The sequence below is a fragment of the Urocitellus parryii genome, chromosome 11, assembly GCF_045843805.1.
Source record: "Urocitellus parryii isolate mUroPar1 chromosome 11, mUroPar1.hap1, whole genome shotgun sequence".
NCBI lineage: Eukaryota > Metazoa > Chordata > Mammalia > Rodentia > Sciuridae > Urocitellus > Urocitellus parryii.
The window spans coordinates 116,724,741-116,741,454 of NC_135541.1; the positions used below are offsets into that span (position 1 = coordinate 116,724,741).

General features: G+C 51.8%; 2 protein-coding genes across 3 annotated transcripts in view; both read right to left on the reverse strand.

Annotated features, from left to right (window-relative positions):
• Positions 1–399: 399 nt before the first annotated feature.
• Positions 400–2,053, reverse strand: Ackr1 (atypical chemokine receptor 1 (Duffy blood group)). Its single transcript, XM_026407962.2, has 2 exons — positions 1,876–2,053; positions 400–1,465 (listed from the first exon to the last, which is right to left on the reverse strand). The coding sequence occupies exons 1-2, from the start codon at positions 1,894–1,896 to the stop codon at positions 464–466; spliced, it is 1,023 nt and encodes a 340-aa protein (XP_026263747.1). The 5' UTR covers positions 1,897–2,053; the 3' UTR covers positions 400–463.
• A 3,763-nt stretch (positions 2,054–5,816) lies between these two features.
• Positions 5,817–16,714, reverse strand: part of Cadm3 (cell adhesion molecule 3) — a 30,308-nt gene continuing 19,410 nt past the window's right edge. For both annotated transcript variants that reach the window (XM_026407961.2, XM_026407960.2), the window contains 8 exons: positions 15,133–15,273; positions 14,473–14,625; positions 13,653–13,790; positions 13,061–13,231; positions 10,673–10,763; positions 10,078–10,247; positions 7,044–7,169; positions 5,817–6,054 (listed from right to left, as the gene is read on the reverse strand). In XM_026407961.2, coding sequence (XP_026263746.1) covers positions 5,936–6,054; positions 7,044–7,169; positions 10,078–10,247; positions 10,673–10,763; positions 13,061–13,231; positions 13,653–13,790; positions 14,473–14,625; positions 15,133–15,273 — 1,109 coding nt within the window. In that variant the 3' untranslated portion in view covers positions 5,817–5,935. The remainder of the gene's footprint in view (positions 6,055–7,043; positions 7,170–10,077; positions 10,248–10,672; positions 10,764–13,060; positions 13,232–13,652; positions 13,791–14,472; positions 14,626–15,132; positions 15,274–16,714) is intronic.

Here is a 16,714-nt window from a genome sequence, read left to right on the forward strand (position 1 = left end):
GTTTGTTGAAACAGGATCTCACTAAGTTGCAGAGGCTGGCCTCAAACTGTGATCCTCCTGCCTCAGCCTCCCTAGTAGATGGGATTGCAGGCATGGACCACTGCTCCTGGCTTTTCCACTTTTTCTTCCTATCCCCTTTGCTCTCTGCACGAGCTTCTTTTCTTTGTTTACCTATTAAGCATGTCTTCTCGTTTCCAGGGCTCATCTGCTCCCATCATGCTCCTATTTCTCCTCTCTTCCCCCTTGAGAAGGCAGGAGCCTCACACCTCAAGAAGACATGTGTGTGTCCTGAGGATGTTCAGACCTCATTCCCTTTCTCCCCAGGCCGGCTCGCAAAACAGATGCTGCCAGGAAAATCTGGCAGGAAATGTCCTCCTCTCTCTCCCTTCTCCGTCCTCTCCTCTTCATCCCCAGACAAAAATCAGAAACTACTCACTTCCCAAAAGCCGTGGTAAACTTTAATTCAGGCTGACAGGTGGGAAGGGAGGGAGGATTTGCCTTCAAAAGTGTCCAGATGAGAAGACCGTCTTGCAGGAAGGGGCAGGGAGGGCAAGGAGGCGTGGGTGGCCTGGTGGCAGAACAGGGCCACCAGCAGGGGAGACACGGCACAGTGCAGTATGGCCAGGGCTTCTGCCAGGTGCAGGGCCAGGTCCAGGACCTGCTGAGCCAGACACGTGGGCAGCAGCAGGACCTTGGACCTCACCAGGGAGTCGAATCCCAGAACTACCCCGTGAGGCCACCAGAAAACGAACCAGACCCACAGGACGCTGATCCAGGGACGTGGCCCCCTGTACAACGCCTTCCGCAGCCCCTTGGCTCCCAACAAACCCAGGGGCAGCAAGACAAAGATGCCAAAGCAGATGGCAGCGTGTATGGACTGCAGAGTCCCCAGGCCTCTGCTGGACGCCAGGGTGCACAGGCCGTACGACGTGTCCGTGGCCAGGGTGATTGGCAGCCCTAATACAGCAGCTGCTCCCCAGAGCCCCACGGAGAGGCCGAGAGTGAGACCCCAGGTGTGGCCTGTCCCCAGGTTAGGGTCCAGGCAGGCGTGGTACACTATCAGTAGAGCCTGGGCAAAGGCCGAGCAGTACCAGACCCAGTAGCCCAGGCGACACAGGGTAAGGTTGTGGGCGCTGTTGAGCCCTGGGGCCAGAATGGGCACGGCCATGCTGAAGAGGGCGCTTCCCACAGCCAGCTGGGCCAGGACTGGCCAACTGGGGCAGAGCCGCCAGTGGAAGGGAGATCTGCAAAGTGCCAAGAGGACCGCGCCACTAGCCACAATGCCCAGGACGCTGGCCAGGATGAAGAAGGGCAGCGAGGAGTCATCGAGCAGGTTACAGGAGTGGCAGGGGGCGACAGCGTCCGGGATGTAGACGTCCCCGTAGGATTCCTCACCGTAGGAATAATTCCAAGCAAAGTCTTCAAAAAACAACTGACTTCTGTTCTCGGCGAGGGACGATTCCACCTGGAGGGTAACACGCAGCAGAGGGGGCCGTCAGAGCGTCCGGGAACCCCACCCTCTGGCACCTCGGGGACTTGGGAAGGGAGGTGGAGAAGGAGAGCCCAGGGAGGGAGGCTGAGCAGCCCGGAACAGGGACAGGGTGTGGAAAAGCCAGGGAAGGGGTAGGACCGGAGGAACAGAAGGCAGAGGGCAGCAGGGTCATCCAGGACCTGGATGGAACTGGCTGAGAAGTGAAGGGAAAGGAAAAAGACCGTCAGGGGAGACTGGGGTAAGGAGGAGAGAAGGAAGCAGATTGCTAAGAGGAGACAGAGCCAGGAGGGGGCTAAGAGACCACGAGAAAAGGAAGGAGCTGGGGGCTCACCCAGGGCCGTGGGGCCAAGGGGCAGGCAGTGTGGAGGGGCTCCCCCACTCACCCGGGGCAGGCAGTTCCCCATGGCGCTGTGCGCTCAGGGCAGGCCGAGAGCAGGGCTGGGACTCTCTGTCTGCAGCTGTGGTTCCAAGATAAGTGCTGAGGCCTAATGAAGGCCCTCAGGCTCTGGGCAGGGCCCGGGGGCAGCGCTCAGGAAGCCTTACCCCCCACGCCCACTGCCTGCCGGAGCCCGAGGTCCACATGGGGGCCCTGGCCCCGGGCTTCCTGTTTTGAGGTTGGGTCTGGCGGGTCAAGACGGTCTCAGGAAAGCATCACGGCCAGGACCAGAAAGGGGGCGTTTTCCCGAAGATGGAAAGGGGGAAACCTGGGGGCTTTCCAGCAAGTGGAGACTCTTGGAAGGAAGAGTCACAAGGAAGGAAGAAAGGAGACGGCCAGGGGCGGCGTGAGAGGCAGAGATAAGAGAAGAGCTGGGAAGCGGGAGAGCCACGGCAGCAGATGACCTCAGTGCTGCCCAGCCCCCTGGACGGGATCCAAGGAGAGAGTTCCAAAGCCACGGGTGTGTGGGAAGGTGTGTGCATGGTGCTTGGGGTTGGATCTGTCCAGCCTCGGGTCAGGGTATGCATTTTGGTGGGGGCTGTTTGTGTGTATTACGGGGGGTAGAATGATTTACCTGTGTGTGTGTGTGTGTGTGTGTGTGCGTGTGTGTGTGTGTGTGTGTGTGATGTAGCCATGTGCCCCACATCTGAGTGTGTGATAGGTGTTGGCAGCGTCTGGGGAGTGTGAATGGCTGTTGAGGTGTGGTGTGCCGGTGTGAGAGGGAAGCAGGAATGAAGGAGCTGTCAAGGCTGAATCGCCACCCTCCTCTGGGGACTGATGGAGCATGTGCTTCACCACCTATGGGCTCTGTGAATGTCTCTTCCACACTAAGCAGAGCACTTGGTCTGCCATGTTCAAGGAAGGCTCTTGGGGACAACGAGACACCATATTTTTACCCCATGGGATAATCTCTACTCATGTTTCTGTTGGGGACATAAGGGTTCTGGAGTTGCTTCATTGGCCTGACATCTCACAATAAGTAAGGTTTCTTCTGGGGACAGGGGTGAGTGGAACTGCTAGTTCTCTGGCTGGCAGAAACCCAGGGCATCTTCCCTGCAGGCGGATGCTCCTGAGCCCATGGCTCTCCTTGGTGGGCCCTCCTTCGGCCGCTTTCCCAGGATCTCTGCTATTTCGTCACCCGCTTTCTGCATTTTATTTCTTCAGGGTGGGCGTTGTAGCCTGGATCTGGGGAGGCATGGGGTCCTAGAACGTTCACGTCAGAACAGTGAGGCAGGAGCAGGACCGGGGACACTGGGATCCATTTTTTCAAGAAAGCATGGAAGGTCTGTCAAGGACCTTTATCTCCGTCACACAGAGGGGTACCTGGGGGCAAAACACCTCAGACCTTGTAGAAATGCCTCCATGATCTCCCAGGATGCGGGGTCTCAGTGGAACAGGAGGAGGGCTGGAAAGTTAAGTTTGGCCACGATCGGGTCACTCTCCTTCCTGGACAGTGTTGAGGGTGCCTCCAAGTGCCAGACAGAGGACTGGGGGGACAGTCGGGTGTCCCACCCCGAACCCTCTCTGGAAAGGGAGGACCCAGGAAAAGGGGGTGAAGACACTGTCTCCCTTGTTTCCAGACACAGAGGCTCTCGAGAGAACATGGCAAGGACACGGCGGCCCCTGGAGATGGCAGGTGCCAGGTGCCAGGGATTCCGGAACAGCCCTTGGCTACTCGCAGCCCTGCAGGGTGAGAGCCGCAGAAAGGAGGCAGCCGGACGACACGGGTAATCCAGATATATTGAGGGTGATCCCTCTGAGATCAGCACAGGAGAGTTAGAAAGATTATAAAGATACACGGTCCCCTCCCTGCTCCCTGCCCCCCTCCCCCCCACGGACAGACACACACAGCACGACAGCCCCGCTCCCCCCGCCCCCCGTACAAATATGGCTTCTGTGTTATATGGACAGAGTGGTTCAGCTCCAAGAGGAAAAATCATTTTTTTTTCCCAAAAGCGGGTGCCGGGAGACAGGAAGCCCAAGAGACCTGGGGCCCGAGACTCCCTTGCTGCTGAAAGAGGAGGGGGCCCTGGCTTAAGTGAGGGGGGGGGTGCTGCCTGCTGTGCCCAGGGCCCTAACCAGGGGCTGGAAGATTCACAAAGGTATTACCTGAACTGAAGGAGTGGGTCGACCTGCTGGATTGCAGATGTCCCGTTTTGCACGCCCCGTTGTCAAAGCAGGGAGGACATGCTGGAGAGGGGGAGGGGAATGGCCAAGAGCATCCGGGGGGGTTCTGAGGGGTGGGGGGCAGGCCTGGCAGCACAAGGAGGGTGAGCAGCCTCATCTCCACAGCAGCCAGCTTGGCCACAGGAGGAAAAACCGAAAACCCCAAGCAGGGGTGGGGACCCAGACCTATGGATATCCACAGCTGGGAATCCAGGGTCAGTGCCGAGGAGAGGCCTGTGGAGTGCATAGCAAAGGCTGGGACTCTGACTCCAGGGCTTGGAGGTGGGATGCTGAGGGAGGGGCCGGATGCTCTGTGTTTCAGGAAGGGATGAGATGAACAGCTGGGCAAAAACACATCCCGGGACTGCTTTCTCTGAAACAGACGGGCATTGGGGGGTAGCATGGAAAAGACCCGGATGGAGCAACATCCCAGGCGAGGTACAAACCCTGACCAGGTCTCCTCCACTCCCAAAGCCCTCCTCTCCAAGCTCCACGCCCCGTCCACCTGCCCAGGACCCCGGGTCCTTGGCCCTCCTCCTCCTCCATCCCTCTCTGTTTCTCATGCACACAGACACACAGGCACATACAGCACATACACACCCACACACATTTACACACAGTGACACACACACACATGCGCACAGAGTTCACATTATTCCCTTAGTTGGGGCAGGAAACAGCTCAGTGCAGTGAAGCTCCTTTTAGTATTTTTGTTGTTATGTCTGCCTGGCTGCTGAGGGAGGAAGGACCAAGGGCTGGTAGAGGGGACAGGAAGGGGCACAGGGTGGCACAAGATGGAGGCGGAGTTGCTGAGCAATGCCATGAGAGGAGCGGTTGCCGTGCAACAGTCCAGGGTGCTAGGTAAGAGTGAGGGACCCCTCGGCCGGGGGAAGCAGATGCAGTTCAGGCCCCAGAGCAGCGCCTCGCCCACCGCTGCTGGGACTAGGAAGGGCAGCCGGGCTCTGCTGTCCCCGAGGCCTGGCTTCATTCATCCTGAGAGGAGAGGGGTGGACAGGGCTCTTCCCACCATCCATCCTTCCTCTGCAGATCTGCCCTTCCTCGCAGGGGTAAAGCCCTGGGTCCCTACATCTCCCAGAGACCTGTTCCGCTCCGCTCACCCCTTCCTCTCTGCGATAGAAGGGAGAGCTTCAGGGTCACCGGCACCTGTCTCCCTGTCCAGATGACACGGCTGTTCATGGCTCACAGAGGGAAAGCCACCGCCAGCCCCTGCTCACAACTTTCCCGTTCCTGGGTTTCCGAAGTCTGGGAAACGCCTCTGCTGGGGGAATGGAGGGAGGAGGGCTGGGGAGAGCCCCACCCTCCACACCAGCCCTATTCCTTCCCCATTTCCTACCCTTCCACCTCCATTCTCCTCCAGCGGTCCAGGTTTTCTTTTCTTTTCTTCCTTATTATTTTTTTTGGATTTTGTTCTTTTCGTTTTGCGCTTTTTTTTTTTTTTTGGTTTGTTTTTGCTTTTGTTTTTTGTTTTTTTTGTTTTTGTTTTGTTTTTTTTTTTTCTTTCCTCACCCCAGGAGCCCTGCCTCTCCAGCCTGGAGACGGATTTGATTTGGGATTGTTACAAAAATAATAATAAACCCAAACGCAGAGAAGCCACGGAAAGGGCTGAGGGTAACCCTCCCCTCCCCCCCGCCCTCCTCCCTCCCCATTCCAAACCGAGTACAAAACCGCACCCAAAGCAGACATTCTGTACAGGGGGGCGGGTGGGCTGGGGAGCAAGCGGGAGGGGCGGCCCTGGGGTCGCTCTGTACAAGTCCGGGTTGGTGACGGCCCCAGCAGTCCCCGCGGGGCCCCTGGGGGGCGCAGGAGGTGAGCAGGTGCCCCTAGATGAAATACTCCTTCTTGTCATCCCCTCCTGACTGCCCGCCTTCTGCGTTGATGATGGCCGTGTCCGCATCTGGGGCGTCGTCGGAGCCCTTGGCCTCGTGCGTCAGGTAGGTTCCTGTGTGGAGAAAGAGGCTCCCCGTCTCAGCAGCGGCTTCTGGGCCTCCGCAGTCCACACTGCCCACTTCCACTTTCCCGCCCGCCCACCCACTTGCACAAGGCTGCTGTCATGTCTTCTCTCACCTGGAGCTTTCTGCCCCCTACCTCACCTCCTTTGCATTTATTTACTCCCAGCATCCCTCCCCTGACCACACCCCAATGAATCCCGAATCCTGCCCTGATTCATTAGAATCTCCTCTATCATATAGACAAGACAGAAAAAGAGAAAGGGGTGTGTGTCTGTGTGTGTGTGTGGGTGCACGAGCATATATATGTGCAGGTACAGACTGGTGATGAGGAACTGCTATCTCAACTTATGAGTAGCTTTTTTTTTTCTTTTTTCTTTTTTTTTTTTTTGCATACTGGAGATGGAACTCAGAGGTGCTTTACCACTGAGCTACATCCCCAACCTTTTAAGTTTGTATTTTGGGACAGGGTCTCACCAAGTTGCTTAGGACGTCCTTACATTAAGAGGCTGGTGTCAAAATTGCAGTCTCCCTGCCTCAGCCACCCAAGCCAAAGGGATGGCAGGCGTGGCCCACTGTGCCCTGGCTGCTTGGGGTGAGGTGGAGGAGTGAGGAGCTCAGAGAAGGAAGAAGAGGCTAACCAGAAAGGATAAGAGTACAGGAAAATGTGGGATGGAGTCATTTCAGGCACTCTCAGTCTGACAGCAGAGACCCTGGAGGCACGGCAGCCTGGAGCAGGTGTCTGAGTGGGAAGGTTGGATTTTACTTGGATGATGACCAAGCCATCGGGCTTCACTGTGGAGTTGGTGGTGCTCAGTGAACACTCAGGGGTGGCTCTCAGGGGCTTGACTGCATGATTTTTTTCCCTTCAAACTCTCCAAGGGGCCGACTGAGTACCTGCAGGCCCTTGGTATAGGCTTCTTCTCCCTGCATGCCCTTGACCCATCTCCCAACCCACCCAAGTTCTCCTCATGCTTCAGACCTTTGTGCCGGATCAAGTAGTGTCCCAGGAAGATGAGCAGGATGAGCAGCAGGAAGACAATGAACGCCACGATCCCGCCGATGATGGCATGGTAGGTGCTGCTGGACGAGGGCACCGGACTGGGGTCTGGAGAGAGGGAGGCACACGGTCAGATCTGGGGGAACCACTATCTCAGCATTCGAACTCAGCCCCGGGGAGTCTAACTCAGCAGAGAAAAGGCCCTTAACATCGGGAGGCCTTCAGCAAAGGGGAGCTGACATAGTTTGTTCTCAAGATGGCTTCGCCAAATCTGGAACATAGCAATCGTTTAAAAAAAATAAAAAAACAAAAAAAACTTGACATATTTGGGAATAAGTAAAATCTGCTCACATTCAATCTTGCAAGTTGATTTTTTTTTTGGCACCAAAACTTGACCTTGATCAAAGACCATTGCTTTAATGCCTGTTACCAACCTCTCTTTCTCTCTCACTTGTGGGTGATCAGTTGTTCCTTCCCCTTAGGCCATGCACTCTTACCCTCCGGTCTAAATGGGATTCGAAGCTAGTTCTTTAGGGGGCTTCTCAGCCTCGTTTCCTACCGCCCTGAGATCAGACAGGGAAAGAACAGTGAAAAGCTAATGCAGCCCACTTCAACCCTGTGCGCGGTGGCCCACACCTGGAACCCCACGACTTGGGAGAGTGAAACCGAAAGATGGAAAGTTTGAGACCCGTCTTGGAGACTTAGCAAGACCCTTTCTCCAAATAAAAACTAAAAAGTGCTGGGGATGGAGCTCAGGGGTTGAGCCCTGGACTTGTAGGTGGAGGCCCCAGGTTCCACCCCCAGCACCACAAGCACAGAAATCAACAGTAACAACAATGAGATACCTGCTTAGCATAAAGAAGAGTGTTCCTTCTCGGCAGGAAATCTTAATGCTCCAGTAAGCCTGCGGCCTTTTGGCCTGTCTCAACAAGGAGGCCTGGGATTCCAACTGCACTGATCACCACCCAAGGGTCAAGGGACAAGGACTGACTTGTTTTCTCCCATGACAGTTGGTGTCTCTGCCACTGGATCCCCATAGCAACAGGGGATGGGTGTGGCCAAAACAGCCCCAGCCGTAAACAGGGACTCAAATATCCAAAGGCCGGTACACAGGCCCAGGACATCGTTCCGAGGTATCCAAAATTACATTAGCCACAGCTGTAGTTCTCCCACCCATGGGAGACCTACTGTTTTACTGCTTGGCTTTTCAAAACTCAGCTTGAGTCTAGATGTCTCATTGACCATTTCTATACTTTTTTTTTAAAAAAAAAAAACTTTCCTATCTCTGTCTTCTCAGGCTTGACTAGACATGGTTTTTAGTTCCTTGCTTGTTTATGACTTATTTGAAAAGGAAACATGGAATCCAGGGCTGCTGATCTAGATCCCCAGTCCTTAATTTTTATTGATTGATTTTTATTTTGAGACAGGGTCTCTCTAAGCTGCTCAGGGCCTCGCTAAGTTACTGAGGCTGGCCTTGAAGTTGTGATCCTCCTGCCCACGCCTCTCCCAAGTCACAGGGATTACAAAGGCAGGCCACCATTCCTGGCTTGTTCACTGGTTTCTCGTGTCCCGCTTAAGAGATAGGGAGAGGATGGGTCCCTGTGCACCTTGAGAGGATCGGGTGGATGTGATGGTATAACTTGGAGGCAGCTGAAGGAGTTTAACACACTATTTCCTTCTGAAATCATATATGAGACAGTGTACACATTGAAAATTAATCCTGGATAATTATTCCAGAAACTATGGATGTGGAAATGCCTTAGAAGAGCACAAGTTTCCACTGCCAAATGACCTCGGTAGAGCCCCTGTCTCTATATTTAATTTCATCCTTGGCAAGTTTTCCACTTGGATGTTCCTGAAAGCCAAATGCAGTAACTCTGTTGGCCACCAGGCGTCAGCACTGGCAGCACATGAATCAAACGGGACTCCCTCTGGGCTTTTAAGCACAGGGCAGAGAGAGGAGATCAGCAAGATACCAACTGCAGGACACAAGAACTTTCTCTCACTGCCAATCACCGTCAGACTTGGTCTGGAGTGATCTGGGGGCAGAGACCAGACCTCAGTTCTTTGTCTTTGCTCCTGGCATCTTACAATAGCCCTGTTTGTTGTGCCGAAGCAGCTCCCCCATGCTGTGATTGGCTCCTGAAGTTGGAATCACCCATCTAGACATTCTGGTCCCAAGAACTCAGGCCTCTTATCTCCCGGAACTTGGCTTTTATCCCCCAGGCCTAACACACATACACACACACACACCCACACACACACACACACACCCACACACACATACTGTATTAATGGGCATTTCAAGTCAGGGAGCCTCTGAAGTTCCCATGACAATGCATTTTCCATATGCTGCAGAAAAGTTCGCAAGACTTTCTGGCAGGTCTCTGCTGCCATTGGGATCTTAAAAAGAATTCTTTGCAAAGTGTCCTAGAAGGAGACTCTTTGCTGGGTTTGGTGGTTGCAGTTTTGAGAAGAACTTCAGAAAAGGAGCATCCACTGGTCCCTCTAGAAAATACAGCAGCTGAGAAAAGATCCTGACTCTTTCTCTGCACACTATAAGTTTCTCTCTTGTTTTTCAGCCCGGACCCAGTAGAATACTACTCCCCAAAATCTGGAAACGACAGCAGCAATCTGCATCTGATAGTTAGTCCTAGAAGGAGGAACTCTGAGATCAACTTTTTGGCCTGGGAGATACACGTACACTTGAACCTGACAGGCTCCAGGGCCTCTAGGTGCAGAATTATCCTCCTGAGGTTGGAAGATGGTACCAGTAGAGCCACAGTTTCTAGACAAAGGCGGGTGAGAACCCACCCTTTCACTGATTTTCCCTTATCACACATCCCAGAGTAGACCTAGAGCCTCAGTCCTCAGCCCTCCCGGGAGCGAGCTATTTTTCCTTAAGTCCACTCCCAGTCCAGGTGAGGGGAAAGCTCTCCGGAAGTGGGAAGAAGAAGAGTGTGTGATGCAGAGAGAAGGGAGACGCTGGGAGAGGGGACCTGGAGAGCGAGCTCACCGTTGACATTGAGAGTGAAGTAGGCCGTGTAGCTGCCCATGTTGCTGATGGCAGTGCAGCCGTAGATGCCGCTGTCACTCTTGTTGAGGAAGGGGAAGATGAGGGCGCTCTCCTGGGTGGTCTTCAGGGGCGGGTCACTGCCCTCCTTCATCCAGAGGTACTTCTGGGGGCTGTTGGAGTAGAACAATTAGGAGTGTTAGGCGAGCCTAAGCCAGGGGGCTGAAGAAAGAAAAATAAATGGGGAGAAGGGAAGTCAGGAACGGATAAGGCTCAAGAAGCGGTAGGATGCTGAGGGTTCCAGAGGCGGGGGTGGGGGGATGGTGGCCTCTTGGGTTAATTCTAAAGGAGGAGGAGATTTCCTAAGTCGAGTCTTACTATAACTCGGTTCCTCGGGAGAGGCTGAGACGCTAAGCTAAAGAGTGTCCCCACCCACTTCTGATGTTTTTCAGAAGAAACGCTCAAAGGATGGATGTTGGACAGAGTCAGAGGGTTGGAGGCTCAGCTCGGACAGTGCAGGGGAGATGGGAAGAAGACATCCAGTGAAGGTGACAATCTGAGAGTGTGGAGGTCTAGGAGGCCGGCAGGCGGATCTTACACGGGATTGCCTCGACCCTCACAGTGCAGCGACAGCTTCTGGCCTTCACGGGGATGTGGAGGGTCCGGCCTGATCATTGCAGTCGGTGTGTCTGTGAAGAAGGAAAGGTTGTCAACACAAAATTCCCCATTCCTATTTAGGATATCTCCCAAATCTTGAAATCACCCAGTTACACACTATGGCTTTTACCCATCAATGTCTCCAAACCCTAAGAGGCTTTCCTTCCCTGAGACTAACCACCTAGAGATCGGGTGGTCTCAGAAGGTCTGCCCTTGGTGGGGCAGACCGGAGGTCTTCACAGAGCTGAGAAGGGGAATAAGTGATTTATTCACCCCTCGCCAACGGCCTTGCACACCGACAGGACTAAATGCATATTTTTAACGGAACAAAGGCACCTGAACTTGACACTGACGGAGTTCACAACCTCTTAGTTCTGTGTACTCTGCCAGGGAGCTTAGAACCGGCAGCAACGTTTGAACACAAAACAGCACTTCGAAGGGTCAGTCCAAACACAAAATGAGAGCTTTGAAACAGCAAGAGATGGGGGGGGGGTTCATATTTTGGCTGCAGAAATGGACTGACACAATATAGATGAGCTCTGGGAAGGAATAATGGCATCTGCCATTGACGCCAAAGGGCTGCTTAAGAGGCTAGGTGCAGATGGTGGCTGAGAACAATACCACCAGATGCTGGTTTAGAACGGCAGATAAAGAGACTGTGCTTCCCCTAAGGAAAAAGCCAACCTTAACAACCAGTTAATGAACGTGTTCCAATCAAATAAAACAGGCCAAAGAGAGTCAGGCCAGGTGAGAGAAGGGGTGTTCTGGGGCCCCCACAGCCGCAGAAACCTCTAGCACAGTGCCTGGAGTACAACATTTGTTGCCTGACTGCTGATCCATGCTTGGGCCAAAAGATCCCTGGAGAGTAATTGCCAGATGGTCTGGATTCTCACAGAGGAGTTAAGACAGGAAAGGGCCTTCTTTACCTGGCCAGAGAACAGGGCTCAGGGGAAATGCCCAAGGCCAGGAGCCTCACACTCAGAGCTGGTGATTACGGGGTCCTTTGAAGTTTACAAGAGTTCTTTCATATGTATTGTTTCATTTAATCCTCAGGATAACTCAGTGAAGCCAGCAGGAGGCACAGAGAAATGAAGCCTTGGTCAAGATAGCACAGCTAGTAAGTAGGGGGCACTGCGGCCAGCTCATCCGCGTGCAGACTGAGTACCCTCGGAATGGTCAGTGGTGCTACTGTGCACCTACTTCATGTTCAAGTTTGAATAGTGGGTCTAGCCATCGATGGAATGGCATTGAAGTTAAGAAGAATGCTCCACCTGATTATCCCATAAAGAGGTTAAGGACTTCAGTTATTTGCAAAAGCTGCCCAACTGTTTTTTTTTTTTTTTTTTTTTTTAACATTAGGACAAGAAATCCACTATTCTGTTACTCTTGAATCCTCTACCTTTGGATTTTGGCTATTCTTTTCCCCTGGGTTCCCCGTACCTAAGGAAAATTCTTTCAGAAAATTTCCTTATTTCTTCAGATGAGAAACTTGCAAGTGTCCAAACTTCCTCAGAAGTTTCTGTCCATTCTAAAGGCAGATTCCATAGAAGGGGATATAGATCCCTGGAAAGGGTGGGAGTACTGATGGTGACGGTGGACCTTTCAGCTCAGCAGACCAAGAAAATTCATGGAGCTGGGGCAGACAGAAGAGTAAAGATCTGGGAATAGTTGGGAAAAGATGTGGGAATAGCTGGGAAAAGATCTGGGAAGAGGTGACGGGTGCCCGGAAGACTGGATTTTCCTTGCATTCGTACTTTTCGGAAGTCATGGAATGTTAGCCCCAAAGGAAGCCTCAGTGATCCCCTTCTCCATCTGTCTTGTTTCACAGATAATGAGTCAAGTTCTGTGGGGTAAACTTAACGTCACTTAGCTAGTAAGTGGTGGAGGACAGACTCGAAACTATATCCTGGGACTTGTGATTTGCTCCAGTTATCACTGTAATTTGCAATCTAATTGCCTACGGTACACTGGCTTAACTCCGGGGTTGGTAAACTGACCCTTGGACCAAATCCTGCCAGTTGCACACCTTTGTAAATAAAGTTTTATTGGAACACAGCCCAGCTCATTTGTTTGCCTACTGTCTGTGTCTACTCCCCTGCAGCAAAGGCAGAGTTAAGTGGTCGGGAAAGAGACTGTCGGACTCTCCTAGGCTACAATATTTACTGCTGGGCCCTTTACAGAGAGAGCTAAAGCACTGCTACCTGTGGGCTCCTTTTTAACGTATTCACTTTTGTGTGTGTGGTGCCTCATGGACATCGGGCTCTTTTTCCTTTGTACCCAACCCCCAACTCATACCTGGTCCTTCTTCACCCCCAAGCCCATGACATACATAAAACTTCAATATGTTGAGAGGTGGATCTGTCAGCTCCCTTTAGAGATTCGTGGTTCACTGAGCACACTATGTCTGCTCCGTCATCCTCCCGGGTAACCTGTAATGTCACCGAGCTGCTCACAGTGAAGGTCTTCCCATTGGAGTCTTCCTGTATTCGGGTCGGTTCTCCTGGGAAACAGAAACAGGAAGACACACACAGATGTGAGTCCTAACATACAGCTGTCACGTGGGCCCTCCTGAAGACACAGATGGCGCGTCTCAACTTAGACAAACTGAAGATAGGTGTTACTTGTCATCCCAGTTACTCAGGAGACTGAGGCAGGAGGTTTGCAAAATCGAGACCAGCCTCAGCAACTTGGCCAGGTCCTTCTCAAAATAAAAAATAAAAAAGGTCTGGGGATGTAACTCATTGACAAAGGACCCCTGGGTTCAACCAGTTGACAAATGGATCTGTAGGCCCTGACACATACCCAGATATCAGCCATTCCCTTTCTCTTTCTATCCCATGGCTCATATGCACATACACAGACATATGCCCACCTTCCCTACACCCCCTCCTCCTCCCGTAGCCCGAGCAGGAGGTACTCACCATGGAGTTCTTGGTCACCCTTCCTCCAGGTAAGCTGGGCTGCAGGTTTACTCCCAGAAGAGTGACAGTTGAGCGTCATTGTGTCCTTTTCTCGTAATGATGATTTGTAACCAGTGATGATGGGCTTCTGTGGGATTCCTGCCATGGATAGGGGATAGCCAGGATAGGAAGGAGAGGCACCATGAGGTCACACTGCAGCTCTCCCTGTGGAGATAGCCTCTCTAGGGGTCAGTACATCTGGGTGCTACTCTGATTTAGAAAGATGAAGAGAAGACTGGAGAAATCATCTTTCTCTTTGATCTCCTTTCTGAGAACCAGAAGGGAAGACATAAGGGAAGAGGCGTGCTAGCAGGTAGATGACCATACCTGAGAAAATACTATGTGACTGGACACCCCAGGGCCCAACTGAGTGGCCACAGAAATACTGTGAGACTCAAGGAAGCAAAGACGCAAATCAAAATACAGTATGAAGATGGTAGTCTATAAACGACTGAGATATCTGTATTAAAAATGATAATCAACAATGCATGTACATCTTCTGTTCCCCTCACCCGATTTCGGGAGATAGGTGGTACAGACATGATTATCCCTCGTTCAAAGTAAGGAAATGCCTGCTTAAAATAAGAAGTTTGTCCCAGATCAAACAGTAACGACAGCAGAAAGGATTAGAACTTAGGTGCTCTTTGCATTTTTATCCCATGGCAAGGGAAGCGCACGTCGTCAAACTTTCAAAATTCTTGGAGGTCAGCCTGGCTCTGGGCTGCTGCAGGGGCCCACCTAGGGGGACGATGTTTGCAAAGAAGCATGCTGGGGGCCTCACCCAGCACAGTGACGAGGGACTTGGCGGTTCGCACAGGCATCGTGAAGATGGAGCAGGTGTACTCGCCCTCGTCTGCCAGGGCCACGTTGCTGATGCTGATGCTGAGCTCGTGGGGCGTGGAGCTCACCAGCTGAATCCGATTATCTCGAAGGGCTGGAAAGATGGGGGGGAAAATGGGAAGCCAGTTTTCTACTGGCACCTTTCATGTTATTTATCTCGAAATCCCAGGTCTGCTATCTTTGGTGGGGTAGGGATGGCAGAAAAAAAAAAAAAATCTGCTTCTGAGTCTGAGCCGTCTTTGGCTCATTCAGTGACTTTTTTTGGGCCACTGGACCCAGTAGCTTAAGAGAGACTCAGAAAAGGAGGTTGGATCTCGTCGGCTTCTTTGTGAAATGCCTGGTACAACACTGATATCAACTGCCTGGTAGGGCTCCTCTGGGCTCAGGCCCCTCTAGGACCCTCTAGGACCCTGCGTGGTCAAGTTCAGAGCTGCAGAACTGAAGTTTCTCTGGATCCATGGAGGAGCCTGTGGTCTGCTGCTTCTCCAGATAGCATATCAATTACTCCGTCTCTGGACCACAGGGCAGGACCCCTCGGGCTCAGCAGTCCCCTTACCCAGTCTATGTTTCCCGAGGAGAGAGAGAATTCATGGCACACTACCTCTCTTCTCCCCAAAGTAGAGAGTCTGCTGGGCAGGATTAGACCACTGCAAGGAGGAGTCCTCGTGATCTTTCACTTGGCACTTGAGCACCACCGTGCCGCCGGCCACCACTGTTTCATCCGATGTCCACGGCTGACTGTCTGCAAGAGGAGAGTTGGATTAGCATCCTGAGGAACACTGAGAACTTCTACCCATTTCTGGGCCAAAGTCCATCTCATCTAACTCAGAACTATCCCAGGCTTTGGTGCCCAAGATCTCTGTGTCCTCTTTAAGACTCCATAGGGGACGGAAGAGAGGTGACAGTGGTGGTGGAGGGGAGACAGATCATATTTTCTTTTCCTTTGAATACATCAAAAACCAGTCACTTGTGGGATGCTTTCTGAATGAACTGACAGGGCCACAAACGTTGAGAGGAATAAAGGAACCCCGAACCTGCGCATACTATGGCACTTGTGTCTCTTCTAAAAGGCTCTACTGTTCGTCTTTGAGAACACACATCCATGTCCGTCATCCTACATTTTGCCTCCCTGCCACCACCTACATGTCAAAGCAAAGACAGGAGGAGCAGTTGTGACTCATAATCCCCAAACTAAAACAGGGAAGAGGCCAAACTAGTTCCCGGGTTGTACATTCATTTATGTAACAGCTAATAAAACTGCAAAACAAACAAATAAAATATTTTAAAAAAAAAAGACTGACACATTTTGACATAATTTTCAATATTTCTAACAAAAATTTTTCTTCCAACAAATTCCTTAACACATTTCCTTTAATAGAAGTACTTCCCACCTCCCAACATACAAACCCAAACCACCATCCTGATATAAAGAGTTGAAGGTTTAAGTAATCACAGGGCATGGTGGTGCAGGCCTGTAATCCCAGCGACCCAGGAGGCTGAGGCAGGAGGATTGCAAGTTCCAGGCCAGCCTGGGCTACTTAGTGAGACCCTGTCTCAAAACAAAAAAAAATTAAAAAAAGAAAAGGCTCAGGATATAGTTCAGTGGGAAAGTGCCTCTGAGTTCAATCCCCAGTATAAACAAACAAACAAAAAGAAAAACTTGAAGTTTTCCTTTCAACATGATAAAAGCACATTTTTTCTAACCCCTCTGTCCTGAGTTAAATTAAAAAGCAAAACAAAACAAAACAAAACAAAAAACTAATGAACAATCTTATGGATGAGCCATTTAACCCCAAATGTGCCTTGGAGACAGGCTCAGCTGGGAGCCCCTGAGACTAAGACACCTGCTTCCTCTACCCAATATTGTTCTATGTCCCCCACAGCATGGATTCTGATTCCTAATATTGATTCCCTCATCTTCAGAATGACTTTCTATGACCCAACCACACTGACCTTCACAGAACTAATCTAAAATAAACACCTTCCAGCTCTGATTTTGAAACATCCACAAAATCTTCTCTAAGGCATTAAATTACCTAGCCAGCCTTGTTCCTGTCTGGATTGGAAACCAAGAAACTTGCTTCCTATATTCCTCTATTAAGCACTTTCAAAACAATCCCATGTTCCTTCCTCTTCCCTTGTCCACTTGCAATAGCCACTGACCTTCCCTTTCCCTTGACCAT

Excerpts from the sequence above, each read along its gene's own strand:
- Ackr1 (XM_026407962.2), bottom strand. The coding sequence starts at position 1,896 with ATGGGGAACTGCCTGCCCCGG. Across the intron at positions 1,466-1,875 it reads TGGGGAACTGCCTGCCCCGG|GTGGAATCGTCCCTCGCCGA; the intron begins GTGAGTGGGGGA and ends GTTACCCTCCAG.